At 38.8% G+C, this 27,357-nt stretch overlaps 1 protein-coding gene across 5 annotated transcripts in view; it reads right to left on the bottom strand.

The window, feature by feature from the left end:
- The window catches only part of CEP41 (centrosomal protein 41), a 46,980-nt gene extending 19,905 nt beyond the window's left edge, over positions 1-27,075 (bottom strand). For 2 of the 5 annotated variants that reach the window (XM_060156671.1, XM_060156669.1), the window contains exons 1-3: positions 26,986-27,075; positions 14,530-14,593; positions 1,761-1,808 (exon numbers count right to left, since the gene is read on the bottom strand). In XM_060156671.1, the coding sequence (XP_060012654.1) occupies positions 1,761-1,808; positions 14,530-14,593; positions 26,986-27,018 (145 nt within the window). In that variant the 5' untranslated portion in view covers positions 27,019-27,075. Of the gene's footprint in view, positions 1-1,760; positions 2,875-14,529; positions 14,594-24,144; positions 24,176-26,985 lie in introns of those variants that run through there. The other 3 variants (XM_060156668.1, XM_060156673.1, XM_060156672.1) reach the window with 2 other exon arrangements.
- Between the last annotated feature and the right edge of the window lie 282 nt (positions 27,076-27,357).

Raw genomic sequence — 27,357 nt, 5'->3', positions numbered from 1 at the left:
TGATTTCACAGAAAGACATGGCATCTAAGGTAATCCGAGAAAAGTGACGGGTTTAGGGTGTCATGAAACAAGGCAATATTCTCCTCCCTTCTGACCCAAAAGAACACCTACAACAGAAGATGGGAAAAGAGAAGGAAATAGCTTCCAAAATATAGATCCCAAACCAGAATCTGAAGTAATTCTAGTCGGGGAATCAGCACAAAGCGTGTAAAAGGTGAGACGAACCTGCTGTCTTACTAAAAGGAAGCTCACAACTTCTAAAGAAGGAAGGTGAAGTAAGCATTTTCGAGGACTCTAATCCACAGGTGTTTCTTTTGGGAGATAAGCTCCATTTAAAGTTTAGATATTAAAGAAACCACATTGTGCTTTTAAGAACTGTTTTAAACAGGGTTTCAGCAATCTGGGTGGAATGGGACAATTTTTATGGGACAAATTTTGGTGTGGACAGGTGAGCTCACACTCAGCTACAAATGCTTAGGAGGTGAAAAAGGCTACAAACCAAGACAGAAGCAGGCAGTTGAATTTTGCTTGCCGTGGATGAATTAAGGACGACAACAATGAAGTTTAGGTGAGTAAACAAGATTTTTTTCCATAGTTTAAAATTTTAATATACACTTAAAATATATATACTTAAAGTGGAATATTTTACAGATATATAACATTTAAAATATATAGCATAAAATGTTTAAAATATAAAATATATAAGAAGAAAAGGATACTGCGACATCACACATTAAAAAACAAATGTCTATAGCATCAGTCCTTGTAGTTGAACGTGGCAAATAACAGAGTCAGCAAGAAGCTGCTCCTGAGTCCAGATCTATTGTCTGGGGTTTCTCAATACGGCAGCAATTCAAAAGGAACAGGAACATTATCATTTAAATTAAAAGGCCTGCTGTGTAAAAACAGAAGTTCTGGTGAATTTTGGATTTGTAATATTCTCTTCCCAGAAGATATATATTACCAGAGCCAAGTCCTGAACTGCTATCAATCAGAGTACCTCTTCACTGCCATTAGCTCAATATTGCCCTAGCACTGGGTTCTCCTACTGAAGCTATGAACAAATCCATCTTAGAAAACAGATGTTCCTACTTCTCTAATTCTAGACTTGATGTGTACATTTTACATCTGTTTTGGACACAGATTGAAAAATTATGATTTTGTGCGAGGGCAGTGCACTCAATGACTAGAAGCATATCTTTGCTGAAGATTAGTTTTTTAAAAGGATGTGCATGAAATATGATTTTTAATTAAAAGAAAGCCAACTGCAATGAATTTATAATGTATAACACCACTTTAAGAATAAGCTCTTTCTTTCTTACACGGCTAAGTCTTTCATGAATACTGTTGAATTTATACTCAAAAGAATGTTATAAGTTATTATTACTCCTATCTCAGGTATAGAGAAAATAATAAAATAGGAAAGATTAAGTACCTTGAATAAAGGTCATAAAGACTGCAGTACAATGAAACTAGAAATTTGGGTTCTCAGTGCTTCACTAGAGGTTATTTCACATTCCAACATTAACATCTCCTATGGGATCTAAGTCAGGTAGAACTCAGACTCAAAGACCACAATCTTAGCAGCTGACCAGAATGGCACAGTGTTTCCCACATCCTTCTAGGCACCTGCCACACTCACCTGACACCCATAGCTCTGTGTGTGTGTCAGCTGTAGAGTGTGGTTAGGCTCGTTAATAACCAACTTGTAGAGCAACTACAGGGTTCCATTATCCCAAACCATCAGTAGTGTTACTCACTTTTTTTGATCTCTTCTAGCTTCTCAATGTATTTAGTCATACTGTTACCTAAAAAGAGAAGCAGGATTTTAGCTATGCTTTTCATGGAAGAAAATGAGTAACACTGTGAAAACAGAATGGAGTACAAGTATTCCCTAAGCCTTCCCATTCTGCTTTTACAGAATTACAGTAGACAAATGGATCAGACATAGTAAATAGTCTTTTGGATTATACAGCATTATTAAAAGGTAAGGAATCCAGGGAAATGTTCTGGTCAAATGCATTAAGCTGAGGTGCACACCCAATAAACATTAAGTCCCCTCAGGCAGTACGAATGATCACTTCATGTAATGTTTTTTCTTTCTGAGTTAAGCCTTTCCTCTTCCATTTATCCCCCCATAAGCTTTTTGTGGGGAAGATATGCAGAGGAAGAGAAAGAAGCAATGACCTCTGAATGTCTAAAATGTGCCGTTGTGCCTACCCAAGCAACCCTTTCCTCTTCACTTAATCTTTGTGGTTTCCTTCTCTTTCCTGAACTTGGTCTTCCACTATTCATGCTGATGTTGCAGCCTGAACTAGACCACACAGTCTGTACACCAGTATTCACTGTGGATTTGATTTGCTGAGAAATAACAGCAGATTCCCACCACTGTGGAGAGTCCTCAACCCTCATGTTTTATGGCCTGCTTCTACAACACTAGGCTCTAGCCAAGGTGGTTTGGAGAGTTTTCATGCATTAAAACTGGGCCAGGATCCTTCTGGTTTCCGAATGAACTAAAGTCTGCTTCTCAAGCCAGGGGCTATTATTTTTTACTAGGCATGCTTCAATTTGATTCAATTCAGCACAGCAAGCTCTATCTGGCACCTGAAAGGTATAGCAAAACATTCAGAATAATTTCTCATTTCTAAAATTGTGCTCCTAACTTTTAAGCCTTGAGAGGAGCTAGTCAGTTTCAGTCACAACTTCAGGTAAAAGAAATGCTTCCAATTAATAGCATGAACTGATGTTTTCAAGCACTATTCTGAACTTTTCTTCATGTTTAGGTCAGAAGCAAAGAAAGAAAATCCTTGCTCTAAAACCCAAAGTACATTTTCAAAAAACAACTTATATCATTTGTTATTATTAAGTCCTTGTCATGAATTCATTATAGAATAAAATTCTACTGAGTTAAAAATTTTTTTTCGTCTGAAGACACACAGTCCCCAAATCAGAACCAAAAAGCACGACTCAGTGTAGTCCTGGACCCAGACTGTATCCTTCCAAAAGCTCAGAGAGACATGACAGTAGTCAGGGCTGCTCAGAAGCTGAGGGTCCTCAAGACAGACACTGAGAACATCTCAGAAGAAGTCCAAATAGCACCAAAGACCAAGATTAGAACAAAATATGATCTTTTCTAGGTTCTTCAGGCTATAATGGACCTGAGATGTGACCAGATCTCCACAGTGGAAACCATGAATCCTTCCCAGACTCACATCCTCTTCCCTGCAACTCTGCACTTGGGCGGGAACTCGACTGGTCAGTACTGGGGTTAGAAGACAGGGCAAATGGTGCGCTGTTCAGCGTCCTACAGTCTTATTCTTAAACTATTTTACGTAGGAGCTTCTGGTTATATGTTCCTGAGTCCCTTACAGTGCCAGGCTGTTGATGTGGCAGTCAGTTTCTTTTGGCTGGAGAAGCTTTACGCCTCCTTCCAGAATCGTCAAAAAACTGAGGTACAAAAAGGATCACTGACTTGTCCAGTGACACAGCAAGTTGGTAACTAAGTCAAGATTAGTACTCCCAACCTCCTGGTTTCTAATATGGCTCACAAAAACATATCATTCTCTGGCTGTGCTGTTTTAAAAACATGATTTCACTGTGAGGTAAATATGTAGGAAGTGTTACTTCCTTTATAGTATTGGGTGGGAACCATTTTATGCTCTAAATTCCCTGAGGCATACTATGAATGGAAAACAACAGCCAACCTTATTATATAGTCTTTATTATTAAAACATTGCATTTCCAATCTATAGCAGTTTCCACTAACAACATGTCTAAAATCCATTTCTCAGTCAGTTCTCAACATTTTCAGTGTATTTACACAACACTTCATCTTCATACCAGCAGAGCCTCACAACGACCCTGTGAGGTAGGTTGTCATTCCTACTGATTATTTTTCCCACTAAAGGAGAAGGCAGAGAAACAAAATCTTTTGCAGAGGTGTACAAATACTTGGCTAAATTAAGAACAAATCTAAGAGGGCTATTGATAAGTTCTTTTCATTACAGCCATTCATTCTATCCAAGTAGAGGGGGGTGGAAAGAATATGGAGGATTTCTGCATTGCTTCAATTGGAGAAATGACTAACTGACACAAAAAAATCTCTAAAAATGAGTTTAGAAAGTATGAAAAGTAGTATTTTATCCCACTTCATATACTGCTTATATCTTAACTAAGCAGCTCATCTTACTGGATCTAATTTCATCTGAGAATAGTTTTTTGACTACCTTTTAAAAAGAATACAAATGAATCAATTCTATAATTGACTTATTTATAAACACATTTTTGTTTTACACAAAAGTAAGGCACCTAAAAGACTATCAACAGACTAATTTTTTAAAATTAAAATTACACATTACTGCCAGATACATTTTCCTAGACAATACTTTGATTAAAAAAAGTCAGCGGCTCCCCATCACTTACTGACTCAAGTTTAAACTCCTTGCTCTACTCGTGAAGGCACCAACATCTTACCTACCTCTTCAATCTTGCCTTAATTACTAAACTTGACAAACTCTCTGTTAGTCTTTGGTTCTCTAACATGTCACCTTGCCCATGTAATCATAATAGCTCACCCAGCTGGAAGTGACCTTTCCCTCCTCGGAACTTCTACAGCACTCGGCTTACCACTCACAAGGCATTTATCATTGTACTGCCTTATTTGTGCGCAAGTCTTATCTATCTTATTATACTGACAGCTCAAAACAACTATTTACACACACACACACACACACACACACACACACACATCTTTATCCTTTCCATTGTCTAGTGTAGGAGGCAATCAAAAATATTTGCTAAATGAAAAATACTATGAAGATCTACTAGCTGAAGAATCCTTATAATGAATTATATTATAATGTAAATAATCACACCCCAATTTGGTTTGAGTTTTTGGATACCTGATTTTCTCTAAGCTATGCCCAACCTGATTTATATATAGTACATATATGTTACATACTACTTAAATGACCTATATTGTTTCAGGACTCAGGTAACCTAGAAATGTATAAGATAGTATTTAGCTTCTACTTAGTTTATAATTTAAGTTGCAACAAAAGATATATAAAAAAGTTTTACAACTGGAATCAAGAGAAAAACACAACTCAACTATATCAATAGTGCTAAGCAAAGAGAGCACAATCAACGAACTGAGTGACTCATTCATTAGATTTTTCCTTTGTTTTCCTATAATTTAATAACATTATTTGAACTGAGCCAGTAAGAAAAGTAAGTGATTTTGAGCAGCAGTAATCTAAAGTGGGTAAGATTTATAAGGCACGAACTCAGTTGCTAAGAGACAATTCCATTGCTTTATTTTTCTTCAATATTTCCCTCCTCTACGGAGAAGTTCTTTTGGCTCAGAAGGAGCAGAAAGCTTGAAAAGAGGCACAGTGGTCCTTTGTTAATCTCAATAAGTTATACGAGTGCATAGTGCTTTCTGGTTTGTAAAAGGCTTTCACATACATTTCTTCCTTTGACATAAGAAACAGAATTAAATACCAAATAAAAATGAAGAGTACTTAGTCTATAATGAGTTTGAGTGCTTAAGATCAAGGCTATTAGCAGATATTCAGGAAAAGTAAAGACTAAGAAGAAAAAAGGAAATGACTAGTTTGTATGGAGATAAGAAAACTAAGGTGAATTTCTAAAAAATAAAAAAAGGCTAGAAAAGACTGAATGGAGATAGTCTACAGAATTTTAGAAAGCTAAAGAAATTTGAAATTAGATTGAATATAGATTGAAATGAGAGAATAATGCCAGCAATGAAAGAGTGTAGGAGACTAACAAAGGGAGAGCCCTGTGGTTTGGAAAGTTAATCAGCCTGCAGTGCTACAGAGCAGAAACCCAGAGAGGGTGCTTGAGAATACACAAGAACCCTGCGGTGGAGACTGAACAAAACGCCGTCAGGGATTTCATCGGAAGCATAATCCATTCATGGCACAGTCTGGCAATGCTGGGGAGCTGGTAAGATACACTCAGGCACCTATGGAACAAAAGAAATATTTGAAGTTCAAAATAATTCTGATATTTCTAGCCATGGCTATACACTGGTGTTTGAGTTTATAAGAGAAGTAGCATCAGAAGGATAGAAATAAAAAATTATCTTTACCCAGGAAGAAGATATCAGTCTTTGAAGAGCTCAGTAGAAGGTGATTTGGGTGAAGACAGGAGATGCCACGAAATTCTTGATTTCTTGTGATTAACTCTGAACTGCTCACTGTTTGGTAAGAAAAGATTAAAGACCCATCTATTTAGCCTAGAAATGAGAAATGCTCACTCATTATCGTGCCTATTTCCACGGCTCTGACTGCAGAGCTTAAAATCATACCACAGACAGGAGTTTCTTACTTTTACTTGACCTTTAAAGTAACTCTGGTATTTTCATAACCAGGACTCCTCACACTTTTCACCTCATGGCAGACATATATAAGTGATAATATTTGGACAAAATGCTGAGGTTTGGGCTGTCTCAAGCCCTGATAGCTCTCCAAAGGTTTGAAGGGATCTGTATCCTGGCTCATAACCCATAGGCCACTGTACCGAATACAAAGGGAGGTAAGTCACAAAAATAAATAGAAAAAAAATTAAAATCTTTTCCTTAAACTGACTTTAAAATAATTTCTAAATCTGAAACAAACAAAAAATTGAACACTAGAATTAGATTTCTCACACACTGACTTTAAAATATGTTGAGTTTTAAGCAATGAAGCATACTCTGGCCCTTCCAAAGGCATTATAAAACTAGTTTGGGAGACTTCTGCTTCCAGGAATATGAGGTAGATGTACTTTTCTCTACTCTTCCTGCTAAGTACCACAAAATCTCTGGACAACCCGCAAAATGGGAGAAAATATTTGCAAGTTATACTCCTGATAAGTGTCTACTATCCAGAGTATGTAAAAGAACTCCTATAACTCAATAATAAAAAGACAAATAACCCAACTAAAAAACCAATGATATGAATAGCCATTTCTCCACAGGAGCTATATAAATGCCAATAAGCACATTAAAAGGTGCTCAACATCATTACTCATTAGGAAAATGCAAATGAAAACCACAATGAGATACCACTTCACACCCACGAAGATGACTATAATCAAAATGATGGACAATAACAAGCATTGTTGAGGATGTGGAGAAAAAAAGAGCCCTCCTACACTGCTGGTGGGAATGTAAAGTACAGCTACTTTGGAACACACTTTGGCAGTTCCTCAAAAAATTAAACACAGAGTTAATGTCTGACCAACAGTTCAATTCCTAGGTACATCAACAAAGAGAACTGAAAACGTATGTTCACACAGAAACTTGTACACTAATGTTTTAACAGCATTATGGCCAAAAAGCGTAAACAAACCAAACATCTACCAGATGATAAGTAGATAAACAAAATGTGAAATAGCTATATAAAAGAATAGTTTGGCAATAAAATGGAATAAAGTATTGATACATGCTACAACAATGATGAGCCTTGAAAACATTATGCTAAGTGAAAGAAGCCAGACACAAAAGGTCACATATTGTATGATTCCATTTATATGAAATGTTCAGAAGAGGCAAACTCATAGATACAAAAGATAGATTAGTGATTACCAGGAACTGGTAAAAGTAAGGAATGGGAAATGATTACTTTGGGTATGGGATTTCTTTATGGGATGACAAAAAAATTCTGCAATTAGATAGTGGTGATGGTTTCACAACCTTGTGAATGTACTAAAAATGTCTGAATTGTACATTTTTAAAGGTTGAATTTTATGATATGTAAATTATATCTCAATTTAAGAAAACACACCAATTAGAAAAAAAGATTGAATAAAAAAAAATCCTAAACGGGAGAGGCCACAACAGTGAGAGGCCCGAGTACCGCAAAAAAAAAAAAAACAAAAAACAAACAAACAAACAAACAAAAAAATCCTAGATGGGATAAATTAAGAGTTTGGTAATATCAGATACACACCACTATATATAAAATAGATAAACAACAAGGTCCTGCTGTATTGCACAGGGAACTATATTCAATAGCTTGTAATAACCTATAATGGAAAAGAATCTGAAAAAGAATATATAGTATATATATATAAAAAACAGAGTCACTTTGCTGTATACCAGAAACTTAACACAATATTATAAATCAACTATACTTCAATTTAAAAAAATCCTGTACATTATACATAAAACAAACATAAGAAGACTCTAATAGGTAGAGAGAGGAAGGCAGACTGGTTAGGGACCTCAGGACCCGAGGAATGACATAATGGCTGAGTTACCTGGGTGCTGTCTGTTTGTTTTTTGCCTCATATACACTAGACTTGGAGCTGAAGAAGCCAGAAACCCAGAAATACCTATGAATAGACCAAAAATGTCCCTAACAAAAGCCTGCTGTCTCCAGCCAAAGGACAGCAAGACAGAAAACTATTAGATAATAACTGCCTTTTTCCAGCCACATTCCACAAAAAAGCTATGTCCTACCCTTAACTGCCAGCAAAGGCCAGATGGGGAGCCTTGATTTCCATCCTTGCTGGACTGTGATGAGATGCCATCAAAGTGCCAGAAAGAGGAGAAAGAGGCTGGGGCTGAAAATGTACTCAAAATATAATTGCTGAAAACTTTTCAAATTTGGCAAGTGACATGAACTTCAGATTTATATAGAAGCTGAGTAAACTCCGAACAGGACAGACCCAAAGAAATCCACACCAAGATATATCATAGTTAAACTTCTGAAAACTAAAGAAAAAAAAATCTTGAAAGCAGCAAGAGATAAATGACACCTTACCCATATGGGAAAAACAGTTTGAATAACAGGAGATTTCTCATCAGAAATCAGGTGGCCAGAAGAAATTGGCACAATATTTTTCAAGTGCTGAAAGAAACGAACTGCCAACCCAGAATCCTACACCTAGAGAAGATACTCTTCAGGAATGAAAGGAAATCAAAACATTCTCAGATGAATGAAAACTAAGAGAATTTGTCACCAGCAGACCTATCCTAAAGAATGGCTAAAGGAAGTTCTCTAATTAGAAAGGAAAAGATAAAAGGAGTCTCGGACTATCAGGACAAAACAAAGAACACACTAAGCAAAACTATGCTTCTTTTCAAGTGTCCATGGAACATATGCCAAGATAGACCATATCCTGGGCAATAAAATGAACATCAATACATTTTAAAAAGTTAAAATATACAGAGTACATTCTCCAACCACAATGGAATCAAACTGGAAGTCAATAACAGAAAGATGACAGGAAAACCTCCAACACTTGTAACTAAACAACACACAGGACTTCCCTGGTGGCACAATGGTTAAGAATCCACCTACCAATGCAGGGGACACAGGTTCGAGTCCTGGTCTGGGAAGATCCCACATGCCACAGAGCAACTAAGTCCACGCGCCACAACTACTGAGCCTGCGCTCTAGAGACATGAGCCACAACTACTGAGCCCATACGCTGCAACTACTGAAGCCCACGTGCCTAGAGCCCATGCTCCACAACAAGAGAAGCCACCACAATGAGAAGGCTGCACACCACAACAAAGAGTAGCCCCCGCTCACCGCAACTAGAGAAAAGCCAGTGCGCAGCAATGAAGACCCAACGCAGCCAAAAATAAATAAATAAATAATTTATAAAACAACAACAACACATGTCTAAATAATCCATGGATCAAAGAGGAAGTCTTAAGGGAGATAAAAAGATACACTGAACTAAATGAAAATGAAAATTCAACATATCAAAATTTGTGAGACACAGCTAAATCAGTGCTGAGAGAAATTTACAGCACTAACTACATGCATTAAAAAAGAGAACAACTCTTAAATCAATAATCTAAACTCCTACCTCAAGAATCTAGAAACAAGAGCAAAATAAGCAGAAGGAAGGAAATAAAGATAAGAGCAAAACAATAAAATTTAAAACAGAAAAACAAAGAGAAAATTGATGAAACCAAAAGCTGGTTCTTTGAAAGGATCAATAAAATGGACAAACCTGTAGTGAAGGAAAAAAAGAGAAAAGACACAAATTACCAACATTAGGAATGAAACATGGACTATCACTTTAGATATTACAGACTTTAGAAGGATAATAAGGGAACACTACAAACAACTCTACGCACATAAATTTGAAAACTTGGATGAAATGTACTACTTCCTCTAAAAACACAAACCCACAACTCATCCAATATGAAACAAACAATTTGAATAGCCCCATAACTATCAAAAAATTAAATTCAAAATTTAAAAACTCTCAAAAAAGAAATCTCCAGGCTCAATGGTTTTACTGGACAATTCTACCAAATGTTTAAGAAAGAATTAACACCAATAATAATAATCTCTTCCAGAAAACAGGAGGGAACATTTCCCAACTCATTTTATGAGACCAATATTACAATAATACGAAAACCAGGCAAACACAATCCAAAAAACAAACCAAAAACTACAAAGCAATGTCCCTCATGAATATAAACATAAAAATCTATAATGAAATAATAAACTGAATTCAGCAACATATAATAGGAATTATACACCATGAGTGAGTTTTACTCTATAGATACAAAACTAGTACAATATTTAAAAATCAATCAAAGCAATCTATATTATCAAGCTAAAGAAAAAAACCATATGTTATATCAACTGATGCGGTAAAAGCATTCAATAAAATTCAATAGTCATTCAGGATAGAAACTCTCAGAAAAATAGGAACAGGAGGAAACTTCCTCAACCTGATACAACTAACATTATCCTTAATCATGAAAAACTGAATGCTTTCCCACTAAGTTTGGGGTAAAGACAAGGATGTTCGCTCTAAGCACTCTTACTTCACATAGTTCTGGAGGTTCTAGCCAGTACAGTAAGGCAATAAAAGGAAATAAACAGATACAGTCTGGAAAGGAAGAAATAAAACTGCCTTTTTTTTATATGACATGATTGTCTACATAGAAAAGCCCAAGAAATCTACCCAAAAAATTTCTCCTTTACCTAATAAGTGAGTTAGCAAGGTCTCAGGATACAAGATAAATATAAAAAATAAGCTATATTTCTATACGCTAGCAATGAACACATGGACACCAAAATTAAAAATGCAATACCATTCACAATTGCTCAAAAAAAGTAAATACTTATGTGTAAATCTAACAAAACATGTATAGGATTTATACGCTGAAAACTATACAATGCTGATGAAAGAAACAACTAAAGAAAGCCTGTGCACAACAACAAAGACCCAATGCAGCCAAAAATAAATGATAAATAAAATAAATACAAAAAAAAGTACAGCAATATTTCTTTGTAAATGTAAACAAGTTTATTCTAAAATTTACATGGAAAGGCAAAGGAATTAGAGTAGCTAAAATAATTTTGTAAAGAAAAATAAAGTGGGACTAATCAGTCTAACCAATTTTAAGTATCCAATTTATTATATAGCTACAGTAATCAAGACTGTGATATTGGCAGAGGGATAGACACATAAATCAATGGAACAGAATACAGAACCCAGAAATAGATGCATGTAAGTATACCCAACTTGTTTCTGACAAAGGTGAACACACCAATTCAATGGAGGAAAGGTAATCTTTTTAACAAATGGTGCTAGAGCAATTGGACATCCACAATCAAAAAATTAATCTCAATCTAAGTTGCACATCTTATACAGAAATGTATCATGGACTTAAATGTAAAACCTAAAATATAAAACTTTTAGAAAAAAGCATATAGAAAATCTTTGATACCTAGGCTAGGCAAAGAGTTCTTAGACTTGACAACAAAAGCATGATCCATAAAAGGAAACACTGCTATACTGGACTTCACCCAAATTGAAAACTTTTGCTCCTTGAAAGACCCTGTTAGGAGGATGAAAAGACAGGCTACAGACTGGCAGAAACTATTTGCAAACCATGTATCCAACAAAGGACTAGTAGGTAGGATATGTAAAGAACACTCAAAATTCAACAATTAAAAAGCGAACAATCCAATTGGAACACAGGCAAAAAACATGAACAGACATTTCACTGAAGAAGGTATACAGATACACAAATGGCAAATAAGCACAGGAAGAGATATTCAACGTCATAAGTCATTAGGGAAATGCAAATCACAAGGGCAATAATATGCTACTACACACCTATCGGAATGGCTAAAATTAAAAATGGCAACACCACCAAATGCTGGTGAGGATGTGGAGAAACTGGATCACTCATACACTGCTGGTGGGAATGTAAAATGGTCCAGCCACTCTGGAAAACAGTTTGGCAGCTTCTTAAAAAACTACAAATGCAACTGCCATACAATCTAGAAATTGCACTTCTGGGCACTAATCCCAGAGAAATGAAGACTTATTTTCACACAAAAATCTGTACACAAATGTTTATAGCACCTTTATGTGTGATAATCAAAAAGGGGAAACAATTCAAATGTCCTTCAATAGGAAAATGGTTAAACTGTGGTGCATGTATGGAATGCACCATGGAATACTACTCAGGAATAAAAAGGAATGAACTACTAATACGTGCAACAACCTGGAAGAATCTCCAGAGAATTTGCTGACGGAAAAATCCAATCCCAAAACTTATATATTGTATGATTCCATTTATATAGCATTTGTGAAAGACAAAACTATAGAAATGGAGAACAGATTAGTGGTAGCCACGGGTTAAGGCACAGGTGAGGGTGGAAAGTGGATATGAGGGATCCTTGTGGTCATGGAAATGTTCTGTAGCCAGACTGTATTTATCAATGTCAATATCATGGTTGGGATAGCGCAGCTCAGTTTTGCAAGATGTTACTATAGGAAACTGAGTAAAGGGTACAAGGAATCTCTGTTTTATTTCTTACAATTCCATGTGAATCTACAATTACCTCAAAATAAAAAGTTTAATTAGAAAAAATACTAGATTAAAAACCTCAAAATATAAAAGGAGATAGGCAATTATTTTGTATTATAAAAAGCAGATAGAAATATCTCAATTTCCAAAATATTGAGATTAATTTCAGGTACCACCATTATTGAGTCAAACTTTGGTTATGAACTGAGGAATTGAAGGGAAAGAAATCAGTTTTCATTCACAAAATTCAACTTCCAGGAGAAAAAAAAAATGAAGCTATAGACAAATCTATTTATCTGAAAAAGACTTCAGCTCTTACAAATTTTAATTTTAAGAAGGTTCCAAAAGAAATGCATTAAGCAGTCTTTAAAACGTTGTCCGTACTGCTCAGAGAAAATATGGTATTTTTAATCAAAGTACTTCCCTCTCAGAATAACTTATTCCAGAAAGGTGGGTCACAATTGCAAATAAAGGCAGATAGACAGAGAGGCAGGAGCTGAAGACATTTGTGATAGAAGAAATGAGGCTGGAGGAAGCACTGGGACAATGTGGCCGAAGTGAGAGTACCCAGGACGTCACACCAGGTCTCCAACATCAACTTCCTCATCCTGCACACAAATCCTACTTCTATCTCCTTTACTGAACTTCAGGTAAATCACATAATCTCTGGACTAAAATTTCCTCCTCCTCAAAGACAGAGATAACATTTTTTACCTCCCATCAAACAGGATATTTGCAAGGATAAATATCTGTACAGCACAAAAATGTTTGAAATAAAGGTCCCAAGAAATAGTATCTGCAAATGTGGTTCATTTAAAACATTTAATTTAAGTCTATTTTATTTGGGGAAACATGCATAACAGAAGACAGTAATTTTGAAGGAGACTGGGGAAAGAGAAAGACAAAATGAATGAGATTTAAACAAAGTCAGCACCCCAGTTTATTTTCTCCGTTGTCTTGAGGTTACTGGTAGAAAATTCAGTATTGCTAAAGGCATGTGGTACCCCTATCCACTAGCAAAACCATCTTAATAGGATGGATTTTCCACAGCAGACTTTAAGATGTTGAAAAAAACTAAACAACCAACCAAAATCTCACAAGACTGAAAATCCACCAGGGATCTGGGGAGTGGTTTTCATCATCACACTGAAAAATGTCAACAGCATGGAAATAAGCAGTAATGCACTCTTAAATTTCATTTTACCTGAATTGCAGCGCTAATTTAATTTTGCCTGGTATTTTAGTTACTCATTCAAGTCTGTCTGACTCCACTTGAATCTAAGCTCTTTGATTACAAAAATCACAATTCACACTCATCTTTACATGTCCTGTAGCCCATAAATTTGCATGTAGTTGCACTGTGCAAATATGGAATTGAACAAACATGCACAAGTATAATCTATTGATCCCAGTTTTAAGGAAGATACTTAAGGTGTTCCAAGATAGAGGCTGACGTCCTGGAACTTATTAGCCTCAGTCCTGGAACTTATTAAATACTGTTTTTATCAGTTTCTCAATTTATAGTAAGCTCAATTATGTGAATGGAGATTTTTAATGATAATCTGAAAAACAGCTTTCAAAGATAAGTCCTGAGCTCAGAAAAACATCAGCCCAGACAGTAAGAAACTTTTAGCTGTGATTCATACCAGGCATGACATGCTGTTTTTTGTCAATAATCGGCTATTAGATTTTTTTTAAGTTTTTATTTTCTAGTCTTTACTTACCAGTGTCTAGTCTTGACTTGACATGCTGATACCTTGGGTTTTGTGGTATCCTCTTGGTCAGATACTAAAAAATAATAAAATTCACAAATAATTGGGTTAATGTAAGGGTAAGGGTGGCAAAGTTGGAAAAGAGATAAGATACTTTAAAAATTAGAACAAATGCTAAAATTTCATTGAATTTAAAGATGGAAGGAGCTCTAGAGAGCCAACCGTTCCTTCAAATAGGACACTTCACACTACAGTATCTCTACAGGTGAAGATGGTTATCATGTTTCTGTCAAAACATTTCCATATTTTGTCAAAATAATCTCATAGCGCTTGTAATTAGGAAAAAAAGCTCTTAAAAATTATTTCCAACACTGAGTCAAAATTGATCTAATTTCCATCCAGTCCACTGGTACAACCCAGAATAAGCCATTCCATCCTGCCTCAAGCAATCCATTAAAATAACTAAAGGCAGCTCTCTTGTTCTTTTTAATTTTACTCTTTATATGATGGTTTGTAGGCCATCTTCTCAGATACCCTCTAGATTTTATCCACACATGCCCTAAAAAGTGGCACGCAGACCTGAGCACAGTGCCCAGATGTTGCCAGGCCAGGACCCGCTGCTTGCCTTGAGTCTGACGCTCCACAGAAGTCACCACGACGGCATCTGCTCTCGGGGCAGCTGGGGCGTATCATGGGCTCAAGGAAAGTTTATGGTCAGCAAAATGCTATGTCAGGTCTCCCCTGTCCTACGCTCTGGGAGTAAACTCTGAATCCAAGTACCAGGCATTTACCCATATTAAATTTCAGTGGCATTTTCAAAAGGCATTAAGTGAGGGAAGGCTAATGAATAAAAACATTACAAAATACAGTTTTATTGCTCAGGCTTTTTTCTGGACTACAAGTATGAAAAGTATATGTTCAGTAACTGGTAGCTGTGGAAAAGGAAATTAAAACTGGGCAATACCCTTCCAGCTTCACTTCATCTTCTGCCACTCTCCCACATGTTCCCAAGTTGAAGCTGCCCAAATGTTCCCGAAATTTGCCACACTCACTCAGGTTCCAGTCATAGCAAATGTCTGCCTAGAATGCCTTTCCTCAACTTGTCCATGGGTAACACTTCACTTCCTCTATAAAGCTGTCCAAGGTGGAATTAGGTACTTTCTCTCTGGTTCCTAGAGCACTGACACCTTGTACTATTGTTCACACCTCGACCTTCTTGCCTAGTCTAGAATTTCCTTGAAGGCAGGGACAATAACTTACTCAAATTTGTTTTCACCCAGTACCTAGCACATGGTGGGCACATTTATTGATATTCAACCAATAAATGAATATCTAGAATGAGGATTATATTACAGCAACTACATAGTTCCTTAGAACAGAACGTCAAACTTTATAACCTGTGTCACTTGCCCTTGAAAACATAGTTAACTACAGCACGTCCTGTTGGAGGATTGAAAAATAAATTTACATATTAAAATACCTTTTCAAATGACCCACAAAGCATAAAAAAAAAAAATAGGGTACATTTCAATGTCTTACAGAATATCTATTGGTCAGAGTTCTGGACTTCAGAGACCAGGAAGAATTTTTAAAAACTGGGGTACCTACAGAGAATTATCAACATTTAATTTTGACAAGGACATCAAAAACAAAGCAAAACCTCACAACTACCGTCTGCTATTTTAATACTTAAAAAGTAAGAAAGAAAAAAAAAAACCCAGAATAAAAAGGTCAGTCCTTTAGTGCTACTAAAAAACTCATTGATATTGTCTGTGTTTTTCATTTCACCCCAGGCAAGTAAAACCTTTGTCATGGACGCTTAGCATTGGTCCTCAGAAGTAGAACCCCTGAGCTACTTTATCCTCAGAGAAAGGCTGGAAAGCTCCTTTCTCCTTCTGATCAGCAACCCGCCATCGGTAAGAGAAAGTGACCAATGCCAATTCCAACTCCCTCTTAGATGAAGAAAGAGAAGATTCTTAAGTGAGAAAAGGAAAATACTCAAAGACTGAAAAGGAGGACTGTAGGATGAGTTCTTCAGAGGAAGGCAATATTGTGGCAAAACAAAACAGAAACAAAAAACCCAGGGGAAAACATGTGCCTGGTAAATTTAGGAAAGCTAAAACTGGAACTTAGTTATCTTAAGCTAAGGGATTTTCTTTTTTCTCTGTCATTTTCCTTCCTTCCTTTGTATTTTTATAACTCCTCTCTGTATTTTTATAATTTCTATATGCTGTTTCCTGTTTTTACTTTTGTTTTGTTTTTCCCACTAGTTTCCTAGCAAAGCTCCTTTGAAAGATTCCAGGCTAGTCTCTGCTGAACCAAGGGGATTTGTCCATACCTCAGCCAACATAGCTAAGAAGTGAGGGTGTCTCTGGGGACCAGGTGTGGTGGCAGCAGAATGATGGGGGGAGAGAGTGTGGACAGCTGCAGTCGCTGAGCCCTTCCCACCCCCGGTTTTCCCTTACATAGACTAATGAGAAATCCATATGCTACAGTACAAAAATGTAGTGTTTCTTTCCCATTTTCCCATTTTGGTCCAAATTCTTGTTCCTGACTTTCTGGTACCAACCATAACGTAAAACTATTTGTGTTCCACTCTACGCAGTGCACCACAGAGTTTATGGAACTGCCAGACTTTTTTCCTTAAAATCCTTGCTTTGGGGGTGACTGTTTCTTGACCTACTGACCAACTAGCTTTTTTTCAATTACATAAACAGGATGGAATGGTGGAAAGTGAAAGAGCTGAGAAAAGCAGCTGTTTCAAGGAGGACTATTCATTCATTCAACAAAGCCTTATTGAGCACCAACAATTCATTCAGTCGACATTTACTGGATGCCTACTAGGAGTAAGCCACCGTGCTAAGGACACAGAGGTAACAAAACACAGTCCTTCCCATCCAGCTCTCGCTGATGCTGGGAAGAGAGACAAGTGAACAGACGTCACACTGCATGATGAACAAGCAGAGGGAAGCAGGGGGTGCAACAGGAGCATGTAAGATTGGCACCTAATCCAGACTAAAAGAGTCAGGAACTATTTCCTGAGGGGTGACTTCTGAGCTGAAATCCAAGGGCTGAGAAAGTTAGTCAAGTTAAAGGAGTGGTGGGTGGGAGCTACAGGGTTCCTGGTAACTGATAGACCTGGAGGATAGTGGGCAATATGGGGTCAAATGAGGCTGAAGAGGCAGGCAGGGGAAGAACACAAAGGGCCTTGTATCCATGCTAAGAAACCTAGATTTTATCCTGTAGATCAAACAGAGGCAATTTTGCTCCCCCAACTCATGGGGTCACCTGTCAATGTCTGGAGACATTTTAGGTTGTCAGAACTGGGTGGTGGGTGTGCTACCATCAAGTAAGTAGAGGCCAGGGATGCTGCTAAACATTCTACAATGTCAGGAAGACCCCCAACCCCGAAAAAGAATTAGCTGACCCCAAATGTCAATAGTGCTGAAGCTGAGGAACCCTGGTGTAGATGATGGGAGTCACTGAAGAAGGTTAGGGAGAAGGGATGGGATTCTATTTCCATTTTAGAAAGATCACTCTGGCAGCACTCTGGAGAACTAATAGGATCATAGTCAAGAATGGAGGCGCAAAGATCAGGTAAGAGGTTGTGCTCGGAGGATCTGTGGTCCTAAGAAAGCAGCAGTAGAGATGAGGAGAGGGAGACAGTTTTAAGAAGTCTTTAAGATATAAAATCTTTAAAACTGACTAGTGTAACAGGGGAAGGACAGTGATACCATTCCCCAAAAAAGGGACTACGGAGGAAGCATATATTGAAAAACACGATGTGTTCTGTTTGGGGCATTTTGAATATAAGGTATCTGTGGGTTATCCAAAACGGAAGTGGTAAGCTGGCTATCTGGGGGGTCTGGAGATCAGGAGAGATTTCTGGACTAGAAAAAACAAGATTTGGGGGAAGCCATGGGAATGTACACAATCACCACTGGAGAGTGTATAGGCTGAGAAAAAAAAAAAAACCAACATTTACCTTCAGGTGGAGAAAAAAACTGTGGGTGAAACTTGCAAGAGGCCAGAAGAAAGTGGGTCATGAGAATTAAAGAAGAAGAGTTTCAGGAAGAAGAAAATGGTCAACAGTGATCAATGCTGTCAAGTCAGAGAACAAGAGGTCAAATATGAACAAGCGAACAAGAATGCAGGTCAGGGAAGAGAAAGCAGAAAAGTGAATTTGGATTGAACACACCAGGACACTGCTGATGACCCTGCTGGATGCAGTTACAGTAAATTGACAGGAGCAGAAGCAAAAACAGCAGGTTGAGTGTTATGAGAAGGGAGGATAGTAGCCAGATGGTCTTTTTTTCCCCCTTCAGAGTTGCTAAGGAATAGTTTTTGTTGTTTGAAGAAAGGAGAGATTTGAGGATGTTTATAAGCTAATGGGCTGGATAAGAGGTTGAAAATGAAGCAAGCAGGTATGAAAACAAGGGAGCGGGAAAGGATGAGGCCCAGAGCCCAGGTGGAAGGTGCAGCTTTGGACGTATATTTAAGATAATGTAATAAGATAGGTGGTCATAATGAAGTTCAACAAGAGAAGGGAGAAAGCTAAGAAAGTTGATGTTTGTGGTACTCATACAGGCTCTTTGAAAGCAACCAAAAACGACAGAAGCCCTTTGGGGGCTTACATCTCTAGGGAGGGTCAAAAGATAATGCCCTCTCTGTTTACCCACCCCATCCCTGCTCCTTAACCTCTGGTTGGCTTTTAAGACCCAGCACAAACACATCTTCTGGGAAGATTCCTCCTCTGGGGGGCCCAGTCAGATAGAAATCTCTTCCCTGCCTGGATTGTCACAGCACTTTGTACCATTAACACTCCTCACTGCCTGCACTTGGGACAGAGGCTCTACCTCTGTACCTGCTACAAGGCCTTGCACCAGTGTGAGAACAATAAGTACACCAAATGGATGGAAATGGTTCTGAGAGCTGAGCAACACGCAGTGTGCGTGCTAGTGCCCCATGGACAGCACAGACATCGAGGGCTCGAGGAACCTGAAACAAAAAGATAGCTCTCACACTGCGGGTGATAAGGGAGACTGCATGGAAGAAGTGGCACTGGAGCTGTTTTAAGGGTTGAGCTTCTGTGGATAAAAAGATGGGGAAAAGCGGGCTTCCCTGGTGGCGCAGTGGTTGAGAGTCCACCTGCTGATGCAGGGGACACGGGTTCGTGCCCTGGTCCGGGAAGATCCCACATGCCGCGGAGTGGCTGGGCCCATGAGCCATGGCCGCTGAGCCTGTGCATTGGGAGCCTGTGCTCCACAACAGGAGAGGCCACAACAGTGAGAGGCCCGCGTACCGCACACAAAAAAAAAAAAAGATGGGGAAAAGGGATGGAAAAAGTATTCTAAGTGGAGGAAATTATAATAGCAAGGCCACTTTAAAAGCATGTTTAAAGAATGGCAAATTGTTCTATTTGCTGGAGAAGATACAACAACAACAATAAAGGTAATTGCTGCTAACATTTATTGAGCACTTAACTATGTTGTCAGGCACTCAGCTAAGCATTTCTCTCCATTATCTCATTTAATCCTCACAACCACCAATAAGGTATATACTAGTATTATCCTCATTCTATATATTAGGAAGCAGGCATAGAGAGGTGGAGTGACTTCCTGAGGTTAGCTGGTAAGAGTGGTAGAACCTGGAATTAAACTGGGCGGTCTGGCTCTAGAGCTTGAACTCTTAAACACTTTACTGTGCAGCCTCATTCAGGCAGGGGTTCTGAATACGGGGTCCACTGATGGGCTTTAGGAGGTCCATGAGTCCCATGAAACTATATGTAAAACTTTGAGTATATGTACATTTTTCTAGGGAAAGGGTCCTTGACTTTCACCAAATTTTCAAAGGGGTCTATAACCCCAAAACATTTAAGAACGGTGGGTATATGGAATCCTGTGCTGTAAGGTTGGACATGGATACGTAGGCACCAGGTGGAGATCCCTGAATTTAGGCTGAGGGTCTGGACTAGGCCCTGAAGACAATGGAAGATATCAAAAACACTGAGATATGAGCCACACAATCAAAGGAGTATTTTGGTAGATTACTAATATATGCAAAGTGAGACCCGGCTTTGTGAATACATGGATGTTGTAGAAAAGGGAGAAGAATGAGAAGTCAACAGTGGGATTTTTTTGAAGGAAAATCACTTAAAAAATGAGGGAGATTGTCTGAATCACAAGTCATTCAAAAATGAATGAGCTTTTCTGACTTCCCACTTCTTTTAAAATGGAACTCACAAGGTTGTTCACATTGAAATTGTAATGTATGTAGTAAGATTTACATTTAAGGACTAAAAAAAATTCCATTATATATTTTGTTCAAAATTTCTCTACTTCTCTCATTTGTATAAAGAGGACGTCAATAAAATAAAGGGACTAGGTGTCAACTTTAAAAGAGATTTTTGTTTATAGGAGTTTTAATCTGGACCAATCCTACTGATCTCAAACACCAACCTTGACCCATGTTTGCATGTGCAGCAGCCCCTACTCTGCCAGCAGTTACCACCTGGGGCTGACTGTAGTTTTCAAGATGGCCACAACAGAACTTCCCAACCACTCCCACTGTGATGTTGACACTCCTCCCAATGAGGGGTGGGGGCCTATGTTCCCTCCCCTTGAATCTGGACGGGCCTGTGACTGATGGAAGTGATGCCATACGACTTCTGAGTCTAGATCATAAAAGACAATACGGCTTCCACCTGGTTCTTTTGGGACACTTGTTCTTGGAACCCAGCTCAAGCTACAAGGCCAAGTCACATGGAAAAGGCCATTTGTAGGTGATACGGCTGACAGCACCAGCTGAGTTCCCAGCCAACAGACTATATCTTCCTAGAAACTCTAGACCCAGTTTCTGTCTGCAAAACCACATGAGAGAGCCCATGTAATTGCCTAGCTGAGCCTAGTCAACCTCCAGAACTGTAAGCGATAATAAATAAATGACTATTGTTGTTTTAAGCCACTAAATATGGGGGAGACTCATAAGAAACCAATATATAATTGGAACGCCAACCCACCCTTTTTACTTCCTAGCTAAGCTCGTTGGTTTTTTTTTTTTTTTTGGCCTTGCCGCACGACAAATGGGATCTTAGTTCCCCCACCAGGGATCGAACCCATGCCCCCTGCAGTGGGAGCGTGGAGTCTTAACCACTGGACTGCCAGGGAGGTCCCTCTAGCTAAGCTCCTTGGGAGAAAACAGAAAAACAAAAACTACACTGAGTAACTGCAACTTACTCCTCCATCCAGTGCAGTGTGGCTACTGTCCCCATCATTCTACTGTGGCTCCCGTAGGAGCGAGCCAATGTCAGAGATCCCCTAACTGCTAAATATAATGGCTGCTTTTCAGTCTCTAACTTACCTGACCTTTCTGTACACTGTTATATAGTCCCACCTTCAGCTTTCACTTGGCTTCAGTAACAGCTCTCTCTAATGCTCCAATCACACACGGATGATTCTTCTGTCAGCCACTTAAACACTGTGTTCCCCAGGATTCCATCTTCTTAATCTACAGGTTCTCTGTCGGCCATTTAGGTTTAATTCCATTTACATGCTTCTAATTTCCAAATAGTGAACTCTAGCCTTGACTTCTTCCAGCTCAGATATATTCATTTACTCATTTAACAAATATTTAAGGAACAATTATTGTGTGCTAGGCAGTGGCGCAGTACAGACAAGGTCCTATCTTATCTTCCTGTAAGTATGCCAAAAATAAACAAGCAAATAAAATAATTACAGGTCATGGCCTACTGGGTGAAGACAGCATATTGAACAAATGCATCTAATTTCACTTCCTTCCAAAACCTCAGTAAAACCTCATTAAAAGGATACTATTTTACAGACACAAAGTCCAAAAAAAAAGAGAGTAAGAGTGGGAGAAGTGATAACAAGTGATTTCTGAAGTCTAGAAGGCACATCAACAAGTGAAAATGACTTGATGGACTCAAGAAAATCGAAGGGAAAGCCAAGAAAAATTCTTGAAAGGCCCAGGAATTGGCAGCCCCAGGCACCTCCAGAAGTGGGAGTAAAAGGAGTGACTGAAATAAGCAAGACTGCTTGAAGGCTGAATGAGAAGCTACTGGATCTCCAAAACCTTCTCCCTCTGTGCCACTAGGTGATTGCCCTTCCCCCACCATAGCAGGTATCTACATATTTATTCCCTGGAAAGGGTTTCTGGACTGGGGGGTGTCTCCAGATACAGGGAAAGGATATCATTACTGCAAATAGTGGTAGTAGGTGAATGATGCATACTAATGTTGAAATTTAGCCCCTAACCTTAATTCTTCCAGGAATTCAACTAGGCCTTTACTCTCAGGAGAGGGGAGTTCTCTGGAGAAAATGACCAGCCTGAGAGGAAAGAGCTGAAGATACAGATTTGGGAAAGGGAGTCCCCAAATCATTGGCCCACTGAGATCTTCTGGTAATTAAGCTCACATCAGCAAACTCCTCCCAAATATACAGAGGTCTCAATCACCTTTTTAAGTCTCCTACTCAAAAACACAGATTAACAATTTTATGTATGGACTGAATTATGTCCCCTCCAAATTTGTATGTTGAAGCTCTAACTCTCAATGTGACTGTATTGAGATAGGACTGCACCTCTTTGGGAGGTAATTAAGGTTAAATGATGTCATAAGGGTGTGGCCAAAATCCCATAGGATTAGTGTCCCTACAAAAATAGACACCAAAGAGCTCATTCTCTTCCCTCAAGTGCACACTGAAAGAAGAGGTCATCCAAACACATAGCGTGAAAGTGGCCATCCACAAGCCAGGAGAGAGTTTTCACCAGAAACCAAATCAGCCAGCACCTTGATCTTGGACTTCCAAGCTTCCAAAACTATGAGAAATGAATTTCTGTAGTTTAAGTCACCCATTCTGTGGTATTTTGTAATGGCAGTCCAAAGCTGACTAATAAAAATATCACCAACAAAACAAAAAGAAAAATAGCAATATGGAGGAAACTGAGACTATGCAGGGAGAAAACATATTTTAAAAAATTATCATTAGAGAACATATCCACACAAAAACTTATACAGGCATATCTCAGAGATATCGTGGGTTCTGTTCCAGACCACCCCAATAAAGTGATTTTTGTGATAAACTGAGTCACACAAATCTTTTGGTTTCCCAGTGCATATAAAAGTTATGTTTATACTAAACTGTAGTCTATTGTGTGCAATAGCATTATGTCTAAAAAATATATATATGTATCTTAATTAAAAAATACTTTCTTACTAAAATATGCTAACCATCATCTGAGCTTTCAGCAAGTCGTAGTAGTAACATCAAAGATCACTGATCATCATATCAAATATAATAATAATTGAACAGTTTTAAATATTGTGGTAATTACCAAAATGTGACACAGAGACACAAAGTGAGCAAATGCTGTTGGGAAAATGTAAGATGTTCAACCTCAGTATCAACTAGGAAAATGCAAATTAAGACCATGATGAGATGTCACTACACACCTATTAAAACAACTAAAATAAAAATTATTTACAGTACTAAATGTTGCCAAGAATGTGCAAACACTGGATCTCTCATACACTGGTGCTGGGAATGTAAAATGGTATAGCCACTCTGGAAAATGGTTTGACAGTTTCTTTAAAAATAAATATAAGCTTACCATACAACACAGCAACTGCACTCCTGGGCATCTATCCCAGAGAAATGAAAATTAATGTCCATACAAAGAACTGTACCCCAAAGTTCAAATCTCTATTTGTAATGCCCCAAACAGAAAACACCCAAAATATCCTACAATAGTTGAATGGTTAAACAAACTGTTATACATCCATACCACAGAATACTAATCAGCAATAAAAAGGAATGAACTATTGCTACAGGCAACAACTTGGATGCATCTTAAGGACATTATTGGAGTGAAAAAAGCCAGTCTCAGAAGGTCACATACTGTACGATTCCATTTATGTAACGTTTTCAAAATGACAAAATTACAGAAATAAGAGGACACATTAATGGTTGCCACGGGTTAGGATGGTGAGGGGGAGGAAAGTGGATGTGACTAGTAGGGGGTAGCCTGAGGGAGATATTTGTGGTGAAGGAATAGTTCTCTATCTTGATTGTAAATTGACACACTTGCAAATCTTGATTATATCAAATCTACACATGTGATAAAATAGCCTCAAACTATACACACATTGTACAAATGTCAGATTCCTGGTTTTTATATTGTACTATATTTACATAAAATATAGTCACTGGGTGAAGGGTACATGGGGCCACTTTGTACTATTTTTGCAACTCCCTGTGAATTTATATTTATTTCAAAATAAAGGTTTTTTAAAAGGACGTCAGAGTCCAAAACACAGTTCTTAAGAATTAAAAACGTGATGGCAGAAATTAAAAACTCAATAGAGGGATTGGAAGATAGAGTTAAATCTCTCAAAGAGAACAAAAAGACAAAGATCTGGAAAACAGGAGATAAAAGTTAAGAAAATTAGGGAACCAGTCATATAGAAGCAACATCAGAATAATGAATTCAAGAAAGAGAGGATAGAGAAAATTGAGGAAGAAAGTCAACAACAAACGATTTTTTAAAATTTTGCGGAATAGAAAGGACATGAGTTTCTGGCGCCCACAAAGATATGTGAAAATAGACACATAACAAGGAATTTTTTGTGAAACATCATAACACTGGTGACACAGAAAATTCTACAAGCTTCCAGAAAGGAACAATCAAGTCACATACAATGGAACACAATGGCTTTGAACTTCTCCACAACAAAAACTGAACAGTAGAAGACCACAATGCAATGTTTTCAATATGCTGATGATTTCCAACCAAGAATTCTATACTTAACCAAACTCTCAGGGAAATAAATATGAAGGTAGAATAATAACATTTTTAGACATGCCTAATGTCATAGACATAAATTTAAAATATTTATTTCTTATGCACTCTTTCTCAAGAAACTACCAGTAATTGTGCCCCATGAAAACAAAAGAGTGAGCTGAACATCTTTATCCAGAGCACAGATGGACAACTGCACAGGGCAACCCAGCTCTTCTACCCCTACACTCCTAAGACTATTCCTCTTTTTTCTCCCATATTTCTGATCTCATTAATGGCATCAGCACCAATGAGTAGCCCAAGCTGGAAACCTAAGTCATCCATCACACTCTCATTTCTCAAAGCTCATTATTAAGTCATGATGATTTTATCCCCTAAGTATTTCTCTCTGTCCCTAGTTCCATGGCCTTACTTTAGGTCCATATCATAATAACCACCTAACCAATCTCCCTATCCCCAGTTCTGGACTCCTCAATCCATTCTCCACAATGTGGCTACAACCACTGCCTAAAATGCACATCTGACCATGCAACTCGTCTACTTAAAACTCCAATGCTTCTCAAATTCTGACCAGCAGGCAAAATAAATACACAGTGGTCAAACGACTACTCTCCACACATACCTCCCCGACATCCACGGTAGACATTATAATCCATCATGGCACTCCCCTACAGAGCCTAAACTCAACCTCACAACTTTCTCAGCAAAGCTCACAGGCATCCATCCTGAGATGAGACACGCTGCAACTCCTGTTCACTGTAAAGGCCAAGAATGCTGGCAAGGTACAGAAGGCCCTTCCAGACTTGACTCCTGCCTCTCTACAAGGAACTGTCCACTTTCATGGTTCTCAGCTCCTAAACTTGGCTCAAGATGTTCTCTCTACCTGGGATGCTTCTTCACCTGGTTAGTAACTTGGGATTTCAGACCATCTCCAGGACCCTTCTCTCACTCCCTCGGTTGAGTCCTAGCTTTCTTCTGTGCCCCCCTAACATCCTGTTTCCCAACCACGTTAAACTCAAATTTCGTTTATAAGTCTTCCTCACTAGACTGAACTTGTTAAAGGACTAAAAGGCCTTGTCTTATCTTTTTGTATTTCTAGCACTCCCTGCACCTTAGGAATCCAGTAAACATTTGTTGAGATGAAATGACCACATATGCAGCAGGGCACTGGAGGTGAAACAGACAAAAAAGTAAAACGTCTTAATCGAGCAGAGGGTAAAACTAATGTCATATTTTGCGTCCTTTCCAAATGGCTTGGTCTGCTTATTCCTCCTCTTTCTGTACCCCAATAATCAGAAATGATGGCTCCTTTGATTCTGTTCCTTTAGCGTTTTGGGCTTCATCCAGATGTTACTTATATTTTGTAACTGCCACTCCTAGACTGTAAGCCCTTTGAGGGAAGGCACTTGTGTCTTCATGCACTTCGCTCCTTTGAGCGACAAATACAGTAAGCCTGTGCGGGATGGTGGCCAGGCTGCCCGGGCTCGGAGTCCCCCAGGCCCGCTCCTCCCCCTCCCTCCCCCCTCCAGACCCCTCCTCACGCCGCGGCTTCCCGCCTTCTGGAGGGCGGAAGTCCACGTATTCCCTGCCCACGTGGAGCCTTTTCCGGTACGCCCGCCCCCTCCGATTCTCCGATCTGGACCTGGCCCTCACCTCAGGATTCCCAATGTGCCTCCGGACAGACATATTTGCTCCAACCGACCACGTTCGGGGTTCTAGCTTCACCGGTAACCTCTAACCCTAGCTTCCTACTCCCACAATCCAGCTCAGCCGCCTCTCTACAACCTCTTCTCCGATTGGCCTGCCTTCTCCTGCCAGCCAATGGATGCCCTGTTTACTCTCTTATTGCGGGGTCAAGGGAGAGTGAGACGCCACTCTGGTTGCCAAGGGCAACGCGGGACACCGGCTGCCGAGGTCCTTTGGGCTCTCCGCTGGGCCCGCGGACGCCAGCTTCAGCGCGGGTAGAGGGGCGCGAGGGGGGAGGGGCAGGTTGCCGACTGCGCGTGGGCGGCTGCGGAGAGCTCG

This window comes from Lagenorhynchus albirostris, chromosome 8 (assembly GCF_949774975.1).
Source record: "Lagenorhynchus albirostris chromosome 8, mLagAlb1.1, whole genome shotgun sequence".
NCBI lineage: Eukaryota > Metazoa > Chordata > Mammalia > Artiodactyla > Delphinidae > Lagenorhynchus > Lagenorhynchus albirostris.
The sequence above is the reverse complement of the archived record's forward strand: the minus strand, read 5'-3'. Positions and strand labels throughout refer to the sequence as shown.